The sequence below is a fragment of the Bombus flavifrons genome, chromosome 8, assembly GCF_040668555.2.
Source record: "Bombus flavifrons isolate JBK064 chromosome 8, iyBomFlav1_principal, whole genome shotgun sequence".
NCBI lineage: Eukaryota > Metazoa > Arthropoda > Insecta > Hymenoptera > Apidae > Bombus > Bombus flavifrons.
Window position 1 is genome coordinate 9,929,395 of NC_138449.1, and position 17,201 is coordinate 9,946,595.

At 34.0% G+C, this 17,201-nt stretch overlaps 3 protein-coding genes and 1 long non-coding RNA gene across 18 annotated transcripts in view; 1 reads left to right on the forward strand and 3 right to left on the reverse strand.

Moving 5' to 3' along the window:
• LOC138182746 (uncharacterized) overlaps positions 1-17,201 on the forward strand; it is a 296,840-nt gene that overhangs the window by 254,742 nt on the left and 24,897 nt on the right. The window lies entirely within an intron of this gene.
• The window catches only part of LOC138182750 (uncharacterized), a 40,302-nt gene that overhangs the window by 20,867 nt on the left and 2,234 nt on the right, over positions 1-17,201 (reverse strand). The window lies entirely within an intron of this gene.
• On the reverse strand, positions 350-15,688 carry LOC138182749 (uncharacterized). 4 transcript variants are annotated; one of them, XM_069118917.1, is made up of 7 exons: positions 15,539-15,670; positions 14,829-15,083; positions 3,006-3,109; positions 2,383-2,502; positions 2,138-2,287; positions 1,192-1,251; positions 350-821 (listed from the first exon to the last, which is right to left on the reverse strand). In XM_069118917.1, exons 1-7 carry the CDS (start codon positions 15,583-15,585, stop codon positions 646-648), a joined length of 912 nt encoding a protein of 303 aa, XP_068975018.1. In that variant the 5' UTR covers positions 15,586-15,670; the 3' UTR covers positions 350-645. The 4 variants fall into 4 exon arrangements, with proteins under 4 accessions (XP_068975018.1, XP_068975016.1, XP_068975017.1 ...); XM_069118915.1 differs by lacking the exons at positions 14,829-15,083; positions 15,539-15,670 and adding exons at positions 3,423-3,669; positions 4,244-4,476; XM_069118916.1 differs by lacking the exons at positions 350-821; positions 1,192-1,251; positions 2,138-2,287; positions 2,383-2,502; positions 3,006-3,109 and adding exons at positions 11,860-12,307; positions 13,289-13,348; positions 13,670-13,819; positions 13,936-14,052; positions 14,331-14,434 and having other exon boundaries at positions 14,829-15,078; positions 15,539-15,683.
• LOC138182745 (uncharacterized) lies at positions 7,298-11,632 on the reverse strand. The gene is made up of 8 exons (XM_069118906.1): positions 11,546-11,632; positions 11,208-11,472; positions 9,497-9,743; positions 9,028-9,128; positions 8,719-8,835; positions 8,477-8,623; positions 8,029-8,088; positions 7,298-7,617 (listed from the first exon to the last, which is right to left on the reverse strand). The coding sequence occupies exons 1-8, from the start codon at positions 11,615-11,617 to the stop codon at positions 7,457-7,459; spliced, it is 1,170 nt and encodes a 389-aa protein (XP_068975007.1). The 5' UTR covers positions 11,618-11,632; the 3' UTR covers positions 7,298-7,456.

Sequence of the window (17,201 nt, forward strand, 5' to 3'; positions counted from 1 at the left end):
TATCTTATCTACGATTTAAAACTTCGTTCGAATGCGCGCGCGATACAAAGACTTAAGAAGCTTAAGAACTTTCTGAAATATGGTTTTCAAGATATAACACAGATTGATAGAAGGTGTTTCTCCAGGATGAAAAGATGGCTCCTTTAAAGAACAGAAAGTTTTTCAATTTCGAGCAATGAAATACCGGATAATCATATTAATTACGCAAACATTACAAGTTTATATCAAAGCTGGCACGTCGCGTCGTAAAACGAGTCCCATTCTATCGTTTATTATCCTTTCGTTATCAAAGATTGGTTGACAAACTATGTCATTAATAGACATAGTTAGGATAATAAAGAAATGAAAATTTAATAAAGAAAGCAATTTATTACCAAATGCCACACGTTCCTTTCTTTCAGTAACAAAGTGTATTTAAAAAATTTCAACTGCTACGATTTAGTAAAATACAACAGCTTTTGGTAGATTATATCGATTTACGAGCTATTCTACTAACTATTGAAACGTTCTAATTTTTTAACTTACTAATGTATTTTATTTCACATCATAAAATCGACAAATTATTTAATCGCGATAGCTTTCAAAAATTAGTCAGATAACAATAACATGTTCAAGAACTAAAGCAGTTAAATGGATAGTTTACGTTTAAAAATCCTCTCGACTTTCATCATCTACTGGTAATGCCATTGACCTCTGACACGTTACAAATGGAGGCACCTCGCATTTACATTTCAAGTCAACCGTCCACATGTCGACCGGTTCCGGCTCATATTCCTCACCTACGCGCTTCGTATCATTATAAAATCGGCATGTTCTGGTTTCTGTAAAAACCAATATAATAAAATTAACATCATTGGCTGCATTCACATAACAACTTCACAGTAAAATAAGTGAGACGAGTGTCAAATGCCAAGGAAGTGTCAACGAGCTGCGTTTAATTCTTTGATTTTTTTGCCGACAGCATTAAATAGTCGTATTAAATGATCACCTCATGCCTATGCTATGAAATTCTACATCAGATCTATCTGATACGAAAACTGAATGATAAACAGATTGGTCAAGTTAAAATTTCTATGATGATGATGAAATACGGAATCGATGAATCCTATTTGAATATCATTTCGAGAAATGCAGGTAGGGAGACATTAGAAATGACGTTACAGGTTGAAGCACATTCTAAAAGCCACGTACCTCCCGCAGAAACCGACATAACGTTGTTAAATTCCTCGATATCGACGTTCTTCACGTTCGCTGCAAAAACAAAATTAATTCTGTAACATAGATTTCTCTTACGAGGAAGCTTTCGAAATGAATAATTACTTGAAAAAGATAACTGTTGGAAGTTATAATACTTTACCTCTTAATAACTGAAATAAGTACTATTCGTTCGGAAAATTTGGTATCGATTAGAAAAATGACGTCGAAGTCTGCCCATAAGCAGCTTTGAAAATGGGTATAAATGATATTTTTTTCCAATTATTTGTACATTTTGGCTTTTTTCTAAGTACATATAAGTGAAATAATTTTTGTTCACCATATATGATTTTATGTATCCACGCACGCTAATGTTTTTCCAATTTTTCTACTAATCTGGAAAATCTTACTTAATAGAAATCTTAATTAATAGAATGTTTCTCACTGTTTCAAATTTCAATTCATAACATACTTTCTCAATCTGCGTAATAATTATAAAGCTTTATTTTTTAATTATACTTCGGGATATTTGTACGACATACCCAAACGCAATTTCAGCATCTGGTAGGATAGAAAAATAAAAAAACGTTTCACGTCCACCATCGTAATTGAAACCCGAGCATTATCCCAATTCTAGTTATTACATTTGTTTGCATTCATCTTGAGAATTGCGAAAAGTGAACAAAAATTACGAAAATATATCATTCGTAACCATTTTCGGAGCTTCGTATGACGGTGTTGGACGCTATCTCCCTAGCCGACATCAAATTTTCCCAGTGAATGGCACTCAGTTCAGTTATTAGGCAGTAGCTAGTATTGTAACTTCCAAAATTAATTTTTTTTACAACTAATTAGTCGTCTAGGAAGCATTTTATAGAAAATTAATACTTCTGATGCAGAGAACGTGGAAGGATTAAACACGTGTTTCCAATTATGAACTTACGGCCCATATATACAGGTTGATAGCAATGATATCTTGGTATCGTAAGAAACAGAGGAAACCACTTGTCATGAACTTGGGCAGCAGCTACCGTGAACAGAGCAGAGCACGGATCACGGTTCAATTGCTTACAGAAAGGCTCGATATTCTCACCTAAAAGAACATTTGATCATGTTTCATTTTTTTACTGATAAATTAGATACCAATTACTTCGTTGCACACATTTCAGCTTTTCTTTCATATTATACCTGTATATCCCTCCATGCAGAAACACAACAACTTTGGATTAGCGTTTGGATAGAAGAACTCCCCGGCCTTATAAACTTTACCGTCAACGTTACAAGTTGTATTGTCTGTTTCTTCCATATCTAGAAAACACAATCAAAGCCAGAGATCTTTACATTCCGTTTTTTCAGTGATATTCATAAGAATATGAATTTGCATAAGTATCCGCAGTGCAACTATTCTACTGCTGCAGCGTTCGCAACTTTTTGTTTATCATTGACCCCCTGTAAATGATTCTTTGTTATCAAAATCTCAATCCGTAACGTGCCAAATGCATATGTATATTTAAAACACTTGTCAATTGCACATTAACAACTATCAAATTCGTAGACAAGAGTTTTATTACGAGTAAATGCACGTGCCAAATACTTTTTATTCGAATAAAACAGCGATAATTTGCATGTGTGAGAACTTCATGGCCACGAGTTGAGAACCGCTGTCCTACTGTATTATTCAAAGAAAATAGGATTTGCTTTTAAACAATGACCAGCATAAGATGGATTACAAATTATGTTAATACCGATACTTCTGAACATATTTGATCTTTCTTATTACAATCTTAATTTATTGTATTTAGTTTACTCACCGCAAAATGGATCATCACAACAAAGACCATGCGTTCTTCTGTACAAACAACCCTTTTCCTCTGTACTATTACAATTGTTTAATCTCTCGCATTCGAAAAAGGCACTGCTCATACAATAAAAGTATTCTTTTAGTTAATCTTAATATAAACTCATAAACGATTTTTGTCATAGTTCGAATACTCTTATAACTTGCGGTATGTAACCATTAAAAGTACTAATACATATACAGATCCCAACAGAATATATTGATAGTGCGAATAACGTTGTGGATTTTTCGAATAACCCAATACAAACATCGAACTATTATATCTGATAAACAGGATTATGAAGGATTAGATTCGATTCAGATTTATTTGATGCACATTGAACTTGAACCAATCACTGATCGTTAGGATCACCAAAGCTAATGTACTTACGTATCTCTGAACATCGTACATGTGCAATTCCTGTCGCAAGGATTGCTGTCCACGGGTCTCAGCATCTCCCCGACACTGTATTCGTTGCCATTCACATAGCATTTATCCCGTGACAAATTGTTCAGATGACTGCAATTGTATGCTTCCGCACAACAGTCGTTGGGATTCGCGTAAATAGGAGTACAGCCAATCCCCTTGTAATATCTCACAATCAGTTCACCGGGACAATTTACTTCATTGCAGTTCTCTTTATCAGCGAAACATGAAGAAAGTGAACGAAATAATTAAAAGAAATTCACTGATTTGCGCAGTGAAACAAGCAGAATAAAAGTCGTTATGCGTCTTTCAAGCAGTAATACATATAAATATACTTAGCATAGGAATTTAATAGCTTCTTACATTTTTTATAAAACGATACAATTAGATCGATGAAAATTTGTCGAAATACACAAATACGCGAAATCGTATCATCTATGCAGACGTGTTATGTGAAACTTTTCGCACAGTGCGCTGTATATAAGTTTCAATTCACATTTCAAGTATTTACACGAACCTCCTGTATATTTTTATCGGTCGATGTAAAGTAACGATTTATATAACACGATAACAAAGCGTAAAACTATCTTGCCCAGAAATCACACATTTTTCAAACAATATTCCTGTGCGCAACAATTAATTATCGTTCTATATTTTGCGTATGGGAAGAATATCGTACAAGAACCAAGATACACCGTTGCTGGCCAACATAAGAATCAAACCATTATAATAACCATCGGTACGAAGTATATCGCTAAGATACATTTCGTAAATAAATTTCTTACCTTCTCCTGTCACTTGAACAGCTACTAGGAACATCAGAAGAACGCATTTTCCAATGATTGAACGCGAATTATTACCGAGCCCGGCCATCCTCAGATCGTGAAGTCTACACGCGTATTCTCCTGGCACCATCACCGCCCGCCTTTTATATGCAGCTTCGACGTGAATAAATAGCTGAAATAGCTGGTACTATGGAAGGGAGTGGATATTACCTAAGTCAGCATTCTTCTTAATGAGCTGAAGAACTTGTTATTACTGTTAATCAACTGAATTACGTCACAAAATATTAGATAAATGAAAATAAAACGTTTATCATCGAAGAAAGTAATGCAGACTTACACAGAAATGTTTAATCACAGTCAGAGTAGCATAGTGGTGGTAATTATGCATGTAGAGCGTTGCGCACCTCACGGATGTCAAGGATTTTCGAGTGTATTGTTAATGTCGCAGTCCAAAGTAAATGTGTCGATCGCACGCTTCAACTTGTTACGGACTTGGTTGTTCTTCGTTAATATTCATACACATTACGTACATCGTGACAACACTGATGAAGGGATATATTAAAAATTCTTCAACGAATGACCTGAAGTATTCACGCATGTGTATTGATAATTTTTTACCAAATTTTAAGAAGTGGTCGAAAAGTACTATTATATTCTTGTGTATGAACAACGGAGGTAACTTGCACACGCTTTCTACGTTACCAAACCAAGTCAACATAGTTGTTCCAAGTTCCCTACGTTGTCTATATTCATTGTCCGATTAGCGTATCGTCACATTTTGTCTTCTCTGTGATGGAATTACCATCGTTAAATGTGTCGTTAGTAAAGTACATTAAGCGCGTGTCTAATAAACGAGGAAGAAAATTGGTAAGAACCAATCGAATTTCATTCTATATCTGGATTTTTGTCGAAAAGAGTATTAATTTCATTGATGATACGAATTTTATTGGCAAGATTATACGAAAAGATTCGCTATGAAATTTTACTTGAAACATCTATTTAATATGAAAATTGTACGGTAAACAGATTGATCTGTAAACAGATTCTTCAGTAAACGGATTGGTCAGTAAACAAATTGCGCAACATTGACCATGCGTTCTTCCGTATAGATTTTTCTCCAGTAGATTTTTTCTTATGGGTATATTTTCAAGCCATTGTTTACGACAAAACAGCAAACTTTACGGAAAAGCTTCGAGATAAAATAATACGTGCATGTAGAGAAGTAGATCCACCAAGTTTATTTGTTTCTGCACATCGAAATCGTTGTATTTACTGATCGGCGCGAGAAGTGTCGTGTTATTTAAACACTTATTATAAACACAAATAAACGTACGACGGATACGAGATCCAATGTACAATTCCATGTAAAAATGTTGAAGTGACTCTTTGATAATTTCTACTATTACAGTTTGTTGACAACGCTAACGTTATGGTAAACATCTGACTTAACGTCGCATTACATCAAATTTCGTTGATATTCGCGTAAATAGAAATTCTGACAATCGCATGACTTGTAATGTCTCACAATCAGTGGATCGGGATATTTTGTTTCATTGCGATCCTCTTTATGAACGAAACGTGTCCGAAGTGGACGATAATATTAGAAGAAATTTACAAAAAAGGTGAAACAAAGAGAATAAAAATCCTTGTGTATCTGTTAAACAATAGCGTATATAAAAGATACTTAGAAGAAAGATTCATGAAAATTACTTGTTTAGGTAAAAAAATACCACGCTACCATTTCAAAGTCATTTGAAATTTCCGTCACGTTGCAAACACTTGTAAAATCTTGTTATAAATGCAAACACATGTGTACGTGAAACTTATCGCGCAGTGTAACATTTTCCAATTCATCAAACAACGCCTTATCAATTATCAAATATTTACACGAACCTCGTGTCTATTTTCATGAAACGATGCATTAAAATAACATGGTAATCAAGTATGTACAATCGTGTGGAAAAACCTAGCAAATTCGTTATTTGTGTATATTACGTCTGTTCAATTTATTTGGAAATGTTCGAATATCTTGGAAGGAGAAATTGACGGGGTTAAAAATATCTTATTATCTTACGACAAGCAGAAATTTCGTAGTAAAATCCGTTTGCAGCGAATTCAATTTTCATAATTCGTATCGGTGAGAATTACTTTCAGGATCGGCGTGCATCGATATATTGTTGTTTCATATAATATATTGACACGAATTCTTTATAATTGTACGCTATGCGTTACAGAAATGGAAAACAAGAAAAGTATGAAACTAAAATTATCATATTATATTATATTATTTAATGTATGGAAAGAATATGCTCAAAGTACCTAGGTACCTCGCTGTTGCACAACTTGAGGGTTAAGTCATTAAGGTAATCAATGGTACCAAGTGTATCAGCGAGATACTTTTCCTAAATAAACTTCTTACTTCGTGAATTATTTTCGAGCCCAGCCATCGTTAGATCATGCACTCTGCACACGTATTCTCTTATCGCGGTCGTCCTTCGTCTCTTGTATAGAGCTTTGACAGTGGATGAATATCACGAATCGATGGAACCGTGGAACAGAGATATTACCTAGATCAGTATATTTTTTATGAGCTAAAGGACTGTTTAGTCTAGTTATTCAACTAAAATGTGTTACAGAATATTGTGTTAAATGAACGTTTATCAGTGGATAAAATGTTTATCAGTGAAGGAAATAGCGCATGCTTGTATAGAAATGTTTAATCACTATCAGGCTGGGATTGTGTTGGTAATTATACAGAGTATGACGCACCACACGGATTTCTACGATTTTGCAGTCTCTTTTTGAGGTAATGGATTTATTACGTGCGTTGTTGTTCTTTGACGACATTAATACAGATTAGATACCATTAATGAATTAAAAATTCTTGAATGGATGAGTATGAAGCATCTATATCGGTAATTTATTAAGAAAAAAAAATTTCAGCTGCTACGATTTAGTAAAATACAACAGCTTTTGGTAGATTATACCGATTTACCAGCTATTCTACTAATCACTGAAACTAATTTTCTAATTTATCTAAATTTCTAATTTAAATTTTCTAATTTTTTAACTTACTAATGCATTTTATTTCACATCATAAAATCAACAAATTATTTAAACGCGATAGCTTTCGAAAATTAGCCAGATAACGATAACATGTCCAAGAACTAAAGCAGTTAGATAGATAGTTTACGTTTAAAAATTATCTCGACTTTAGTCTTCTTCTGACGATGCCGTTTTCATGTAGCACGTCAAATATGGAGGCACCTCGCAAACGCATTTCATGCCGGCAGACCAAACCTCGATTGGTTGTTCACCGCTCAATTCCTCGCCTATGTGCAGCGTCAGATTACCGTGCCGGCACATTACCTTTCCTGTAAGATCAATATGATGGAATTGGTATCGTTAATTGTCTTGTTAGTAAAGTAAATTAGGCGAGTATCTAAATGATCATGGAAGGATACTGAATAGGATAGATTGAGTTTTCTTCTTTTCCTGGATTTTCGCCAACGATGGTATTAAATGTTCGTACTGAATGATCAGCTGATTTTACGATGATGGCTTTATTGACGAGATTACGCGAAAAGATTAGCTATGAACTCCTATATAGAACTTGCTTCACATTGAAACTGAAAGGTAGATAGATCAGTCAAATTAAAACTTTCATAATGATAAACTAGGGAATTAGCGAATCTTATTATGTAATGTTACTTTGAGAATTTCAAATAAGAAAGCATGAAAGATAATGTTACACGTTGAAGCACATTATTTTCAACGTCGCGTACCTTCTACAGGGACTGATGTAGTGCTGTCATGTTTAGAAATAACGGTGTCGTTTGGACTTGCTGCAAAAACAAAATTAATTCTAGAAATACATTTCTCATAGGGAAAATTAATGTTTCTTTCAGAAAATAACGATTTAACTCTGTCGTGGTACTTGAATTTTTGCATCTTAATTTAGGTTTCGTATGAATCGATAAAAAGACTTTTCATTTCACATTAATTTGATTTAAAACGTTCTCTAACGATAAAGAGATAGGACTCGGTCGAAAATGAAATCAAAAGGAGACTTTAAAAATATGCTTATTAAGGAGACTTTTAAATAATGCTTTAAAAAAATTGTTAATTTACTCTAGCCTAAGATTTATGAAATTTTCTAACATTAAAAAGACATGATTCGGTAACAAATAATCGATCAAAACGTAGAAGACTTAAAAACACATGACCACTTACGACGTCTATAAAAGGTTACAGGACAAAACTGATTAAACAGGAAAAACACAGGTATCCACTTGTCATGAACTTGAGCAGCAGCTACATCGAACAGAGCAGAGCACGGATCACGGTTCAATTGCTGACAGAAAGGCTCGATATTCTGACCTAAATGAAAATTTAATTATATCTCATTTTTTTACTGATAAATTAGATACCAATTACTTCGTTACACACATTTCAGCTTTTCTTTCATATTATACCTGTGTATCCCTCCATGCAAAGACACAACAACTTTGGATTAGCGTTTGGATAGAAGAACTCCCCGGCCTTATAAACTTTACCGTCAACGTTACAAGTTGTATTATCTGCTTCTTCATCTAGAAAACGCAATCAGAACCATAGATCTTTACATTCCATCTTTTCAGTAATATTCATAAGAATATGAATTTGCATGAATATTCACAGTCTAACAATCATATTGCTGAATTACTTAAAGAAAATTGGGCGTGCTTTTAAATTTAAATATTTTCCTTATCGCAATCTTAATTTATTGTGTTTAATTTACTCACTGCAAAATGGAAATCCACAACAAAGACCATGTATCCTCCTGTATGAACATCTTTCCTCTATACCAAAACAACTTCTTAATTGCTCGCATTGGAAAAAGGCACTGTTCACACAATAAAAATATTCTTTTAGTTAATCTTATTTAGTTCCAGTAATGCGTGTTCATGAAATTTCAAATGATTCCCACAAGACATATAATATATTCATAAAAGATTTTTGTCATAATTCGAATGCTCTCATGACTTGCGGTATGTAACCATTAAAAGTAGTAATACATATACAGATCCCAACAGAATATACTGATAGTGTGAATAACGTTGTGAATTGTCCGAATCACTCGTTACAAAAGTTGAATTACTATGTCTTATGAGCAAGGCTGTATGAAAGATTAGATTTGATTTGGATCTGTCTGCACGTATTGAACTTTCACCCAATAGTAATTGTTACGATCATCAAAGCTAATGTACTTACGTATTTTCATACTGTATACATATACAATTCCTGTCGCAAGGATTGCTGTCCTCGGGTCTCAGCATCTCCCCGACACTGTATTCGTTGCCATTCACATAGCATTTATCCCGTGACAAATTGTCCAGGTGACTACAATCGTATGCTTCCGCGCAACAGTCGTTAGGATTCGCGTAAATAGGAGTACAGCCAATCCCCTCGTAATGTCTCACAATCAATTGACCAGGACAATTTGCTTCATTGCAGTTCTCTTTATTAACGAGCCATGACCAGAGTAAGCGAAATAATTACCAGGAATTCATTGATTCGCGCAGGTGAAAAATGTTGGAGCAAACAAAATATAGCTCCTTATATATATATATATATATATATATATATATATATATATATATATATATATATATATATATATATATCTTTTAAACAATAATATACAAGTAAAATACTAAGAATAAAAATTTACTGGGTTTCTGTGTTGTATAGAGTGGTAAAATTAAAATAAAAAATAAAATTAGATTAAATTAATAGAAATCTCTGTCACGCCGAAGAGCGTAAAATCTTACTGTAAATGTATACATATATGTGTACACATATGTTAGTTTTACGGCACAGTACGATAGAATGGAACTTCGTTTATGTGAACATTATTTATGCAATCGAAATTTTAGTAGTGCCTGATTAATTGAACTTTATCTGAGCTCCTATTATCTGAATTGCCGTAAATGAAAATTCGCTTATTTGAACGTCTAACAATAAGATGAAAAACAAGGAAAGAAGATATACCACGTTCCTTATTTTTGTTTTCCTTGTTTTATATACTGCAGTTTTAATTAAAAACTGCATCGGTTGATGTATAAAAAAAATGTGTAGTTTCAATTAAAAGAACGAAGATCACCTTGAAATCTAAGGTACGTCCATCGAGATAAAATTTGTAACCATCGAAAGATAGCGTCCTTGAAACGAAGTAAATTCTACTTGAAATGTTTTGTCGAATAATGAATAGTTTACGAGATAATTGCGTGGGTAGATTTAAACGAGGCACTCTGCATTTGAGAGTAAATGTTTCGTGGAATCCTCATGTATGAACATGAACTGCTGCTATTAATTGAACGAAAAATCGTAGGTGGTGAGGACGTACTTCTTCAAGTTCGTATATCTACTGTATCAAACTTATTTTAATTTACACATGCATTTTGACCGTTCTCTTAACGACGTGTTATCAGTTATCGAGTATTTGTGCGAACCTTTTGTATATTTTCATCGAATGATGTAAGATGACATGATAATCAAGTGCAAACGATCATGTGCTAAAGTCTCGTAAATTCGTTATTTCTACGTATTATGCGTACGCGATTATAACGAAGTACAAGTGTGTTCGTTTTATTTACAAATATGTGAATCTCTTGGAAAGTACGAGTGAAATGATCAACATCTTTTGCTACATAATGACAACATAAATCGTAGTCAAATTTGATTGCAATGAAATTCATAACAGTAGCGATTAATTTCAAAATCGATCTACTACATCGATTTACTACAAAATAGAAAACTACCAGTTTCGGAGAAATATGAAATTAAAATTATCGTTCTATATTTCGTGTCTGGAAAGAACTCGCTCAAAGTATCCCGTTGCTAGGCAATATAAGGCTTAAATCATTATGACAATCAGTGGTACGAAGTGTATCAGGTTATATTTTATAAATAAACTTCTTACCTTGTCCTGTCACTTGAACAATTATTAGGAACATCAGAAGAACGCATTTTCCAATGATTGAACTTGAATTATTATCGAATACAGCCATTGTCAGATCGTGAACTCTGTACGCGTATTCTCCCGTCACCACTGCCTTCCGTCTTTTATATGTAGCTTTGGCCGTGAATGTATACCAGGAATAGCTCGAACTATGGAAGGGAGTGGATATTACCGCGGTCGACGTTCTTTTCCATAAACTTAAGAAGTAGTTGTTATAGTTAATCAACTGAAATACGTCACTGAATATTAGATAAACAAAAATAAAATGTTTATCAATGAAAGTAGTAAGGCAGTCTTACACAGAAATTTGTAATCACAGTCAGGTAAGAATTGTGTTGGTAAATACATGTATAGAATGTGACGCACCTCATGAATTTCAATGATTTTGGAGTCTGTTTTCGAGGTCGACGTCCAAAATAATTGCGTCGATCGCACGCTTGAACTTGTTACGTACGTTGTTGTTCTTTGGCAATATTAATACACATTACATTATCACGCTACCAATAGCGGAATGCATCAAACATTCTTGAATAATTGATCTCAAATATTTATATTGGTAATTTATTACCAAACACCGTACACTCATTTTGGAGGGAAGGTATTTTTAAAAATGTCAGTTTCCTTGATTTATTCAAATACACAAGCCTTTGATAAAGTATGTCGATCTATGAATCATTCCAATAAACCATTGGAACGTTCTAATTTTCTAATAAACTAAAGCATCTTACTTCACGTTATAACATCTGCACGTTATTCGAATTCGATTCATTACAGAATATTGGACGAATGACAGTAAAAAATAATCCAGCGATTAAAATAATAATACATACATACATACGTATATGCATATATACATATATATTTATTTTTCGTTTGGCAATTCTATAGATCACTAACAAAATGAAACACTTGTTCTTGAACTTTCTTACACGTCACAACTGGAGGCACCTCGCACACGCATGTTACGAGGGGATGATTAACCATGTGATTAGATGGTTGGTCCAAGCTCAATTCGTCGCCTATATGCATCATAACATCACCATGCCGGCACATTCTGTTTTCTGTAAGAGTAATATGGTAGAATTACTATCGTTAACTATCTTGTTTATCGCAGGTTGTACGATAGAAAGTTAGCTGTTGAACTGTTTTAATTATTAAACGTTTTCTGTTTCAATCGTTAGCTGTCAGATTGTCAAATTATAATTGCACATAGAAGAGTATAATTATGTAATATCGGAATATATTAAAGGTGTAATTTTGTCCGATTAATTATAATTTATTAATAATGGATTGAAAATACAGATATTAGTTAGACAGAAAAACGATGTTTGATTAACAGGAAAACTAAATGCAACGCTCGTATTTACATCAAATAACTTGACAACTATTTGGTAACTCTCTCTCTCTCTCTCTCTCTCACTAGCAACTCTAACACTCGACAACACTCGCAACTCAATTCTAACGACTCTATGCTTCGACGTCTCGATCAACTCTGACCCTCGCCAATGCATTCCTGCTCGGTCGTGCTCGCTCTTGCTCTCGTCCTCTCACACACACACACACACACACACACACACACACACGCACACTTTTCGGCTCACATACTCTAGCCTCTCGATTGCCACTCCTTGAAATATGAAACCGTACTTCTGTTTTGACGCTGCTTATCTTTTCTCGCGTCACTGTTACTAGGCGCTCTTGGATGTAAACAAACCACAAAAAGACGACGTACACGGTGTTTTCTAATTTCAGCCGATCTCCAATCAAAGCTATTCTACGATATTACAATTATTGATATGTATTTTTGTATTTTCTGTCTGCGAAACTAATTAATCCAAATAAATAATTTAATAAATAATAAAAATTTGTCCTTTCGTTTGTTACGTTTCAGTTCAAATAGTTCTATTTCGATAAGCCCAAAAGCATCTTCGATTATGTCTCGTACAGAATTCGAAGTAAATTTAACATATTCTGATCAGTATTCAAAACCTCTGGAATTGTTATGTTACAAGTTAAAACACATTACCCTCTACGTCACGTACCTTTCTCAGAAACGAACGAAGTGCTGTCGTGTTTACGAATAATGGCGTCGCTTGATTCCGCTACGAAAACACAGTTAATACTATAAAGTACATTTCTTTTAAAGGAAATTAATACTTCCTCCGGAAAATAACGATTTAACTCTGGCGCGATATTTGAATTTTTTTATCTGAGTGTCAGGTCTCGTGTCAATCAAGACTTGAAGAAAATTTGATAAAAATGAATTTGAAAAAATATTGTTAATGTTATCAACTGATTTTAATCAAACATTCACCATGCTATCCTCAGACTTGTGAAATCTTCTACCTTTAGGAAAACATAATTCGATAAAAAATCCAAAAACCGTAGAAGGGTTAAACACGTGTTTCTTATTGCGAACTTACGGTATCTGTAAAAAGGTATTGGACAAATAAAATTTGCACGCGTAAACCAGATAGGTGTATATTTGTCATGAACTTTGTCAGCATCGTCCGCGAACATAGGAGAGCAAGGATCATGCTTCATTTCTTGACAGAAGGGCTCGATATTTTCACCTAAAACAGAATATAAATAAATTCGATTTTTTAATAGCAAATACCATTACCGATTTTTATACAGCAAATACCAATTACTTTATTATAGACATTTTAATTTCTCTTTCATATTATACCTGTGTATCCATCCAAGCAGACACACATCAGTTTCGGATTAGAGTTTGGATTAAAGAACTGTCCGGCCCGATATACTTTGCCGTCAACATTACAAATCGCATCTGATTTTCCTATATCTATGATAAAAAATACAGTCAAAGCTACATAATAACTCTATAGCTTCCATCTTTTCAATTACATTCGTGATAATATAAATTCGCATAAATATTTGTATTATATCCGATATGTATTATACTATTAAATTATCCAAAGAAAACAGGGTTTGCTTCTAACATTAAAGGATAATTTGTGGAAAACGAATTATACTTTTGAGATAATGTAAAATACCCAATACTCTCAAAATTGTTTAATCTCTCTCATCACAATCCTAATTTATTGAATTTTCTTTACTCACCACAAAATGGATCATCACAACAAAGACCATGGATCCTTCTGTACAAACAACTTTCTTCTTCTGCACGATCGCAAGTTTTTCTCTTCGCACACGCGAAATTGGCACTGTTCGCGCAATAAAAATGTCCTTTTTGTTAATTTTACTTGCTTCAAGCAACGCGTGTTGATAAAGAGAATAATTCGTATAAGGCACATAGCATATTCGTAAAGGACTTCTGTAAAAGTTTGAATCCTTTCACGCGCTACTACGTATAATTTATACGTAGTACTATATAGTCGTCGGATACTAATACATAGAAAGATTCCAACAGAATATACCGATATCGATATTGTGAAAAACATTATGGGTTTTGTCAATCACCCAGTACAAAGATTGAAATACTATATCTTGTGAGAACGACTATGCTAAGTTAGATGCGATTCGGATTTATCGCTACATATTGAACTTTAATCCATCACTAATTGCTACGATCGTCCAAGCTAAAATGTAAGTATTTACTCATTGTTGGAGTGTGTACACGTGCAATTCCTGTCGCAAGGATTGCTATCCTCAGGTCTCAACGTCTCTCCGACACTGTATTCGTGGCCATTCACATAGCATTTATCCCGTGACCAATTGTCCAGGTGACTGCAATCGTACGCTTCCGCGCAATTGTCGTTGGGATTCACGTAAATAGGAGTGCAACCAAGCGCCTTGTAATATCTCAGAGGACCGGGACACTTTATCTCGTTGCAGTTCTCTTCGGAAACTAAACTTCGCCAAGATGAACGATACGATTACGAGAAACTCGCCGGTTCACTATGGTAAAAACTAGTGAAATGAGCAGAGTAAAAATCCCAACATACCATTCCGAGCAATAATAAATATAAAAGAATTGCATATTTAATCAAAATTCCATCTTTTGCGCTGTATAAATCGATCCGATGAAATTAATGGAAATTTCTTATTTAAATAAAAGAAACCTGTCGACCACGGTCGCTTTAAAAGACTTTTAATTCCCTGTTGCGTGGAACAGGTATCTCGTTGTTTGACAGCGTAAGGGTTAATGATAACCAAGTTAATGATAACTACTTAAGTTATAATGGAGATCAATAGTTTAAGCGTATTACAAAGCAACTCTCTGCAGGTGCTATGTAACCCTCTGTGAAGAGCGTTTAGGGCTTAATAAATGTACTTAATAAAAGAGTCTTTGAAGATAAACCCCTTACCTTGTCCTGTTACTTGAACGGCGATTAAGAACATCAGAAGAACACATGTTTGAATGATCGAATACCGTTTATTACCGAGCCCTGCCATCCTCAAATCGTGAACTTTGCACAAAGTCTAATGCGATCGTCTCTCGTCTTTTATATGTAGTTCTGATCGCGAATGTATAGCAGGAATAGCTGGAACTCTGGAAGGGAGTAGGGTTACCTAGGTCAGCGTTCTTCTCAATGGACTTAAGAACTAATCATTATGGTTTATCAACTGAAATACGTCGTTGTATATTCGAAATGAAAATAAAATTGTTTATCAATGAAAAGTGTCAGGCAGACTTGTACAAAAATTGCTAATCGCTATCAGGTTAAGATTGTATTGGTAATTACGTAGGATGTGGTGGAAATCGGGTATTTCAATGAGAAAACTATTGTTAAGGTCGATGTCGTAAATAATTGTGTCGACCCTCGTTCTTCGGCAATATCAATACACTTTACATTATCATAACACTAATAGAGGGATGCACTAACAATTTTTCAATGAATGATCTCAAGCATTTGTGTACATCGACAATTTATTACCAAATATGATACATTATAAGATTTCAATTTATTGAAATACGAAAGCCGCAGGTAGAGTGTACCGGTTTATGAAACATTTTGCACTGCAGCATTCTAATTTTTTAACTTGCCAATATGTTTTATTTTACGTTATGAAGTCAACAAGTTATACAAGTGCAGTCCTTCGCAGAATATTAGGCAAGTAACAGTAATAGAGTTCAATGATGATGATAGTAATATACAGGGTGGTTGGTAACTGGTGGTGCAAGCGGAAAGGGGGTGATTCTACGCGAAAAAAGAAGTCGAAAATATAGAACAAAAATTTTTTTTTTTTTTTAATTTTTCTATCGAGACAACGATCTACAGTGAGATCCGCTATAACGAGACGTGATAAAGTGTACGCGTACCGAGCGAAAATTTAAAATCGATTTTCTCGAAAACAAAGCCTCAAACGAAAAATTTTTATTCTATATTTTCGACTTCATTTTTCGCGTAGAATCACCCCCTTTCCGCTTGTACCACCAGTTAACAACCATCCTGTATATATGGAGAGAGATACTTAGTTTTGAAATTCTATAGGTCATCAACAATTTGATAGACTTGAAATTTCCGTCACAAACGAAGACATACGCATTTTACGCTAGCATAAAGATCCAGTTGCAATTTGTCGTCTGTGTGCATCGTCACATTACAATGTCGACACACTCACTTTGTTCTCTGTAAACCCAATATCATAGAATTACTTTCGTTAATTAATTTATTTGTCGCAGCTTTTAGGATTGTAAGTTACTTTCAATTGGTAACTGTGAGATTATCAAATTAGAATTATATATAGATAAGTATTTGTTGATATGTATTTTTTGTATGTAAAACTAATTGATTGATGATTTGTACTTGGCCAGAAATCAAATGATGTTAAGTTAATAGACATTTCCATTTGAAAGAAAGCTGTTCTGCTCTTTCAATTCAAAGTTTAAAAAATGACCTCACCATACTATGTGCATACAATTCTTGATCTAATTTACAACTAAACCTTCATTTAAATATGTTAATGTAACTTGTAAAATATACACAAACTACAAATAAATAATACGCGCGGCAAGAAATAAAATAA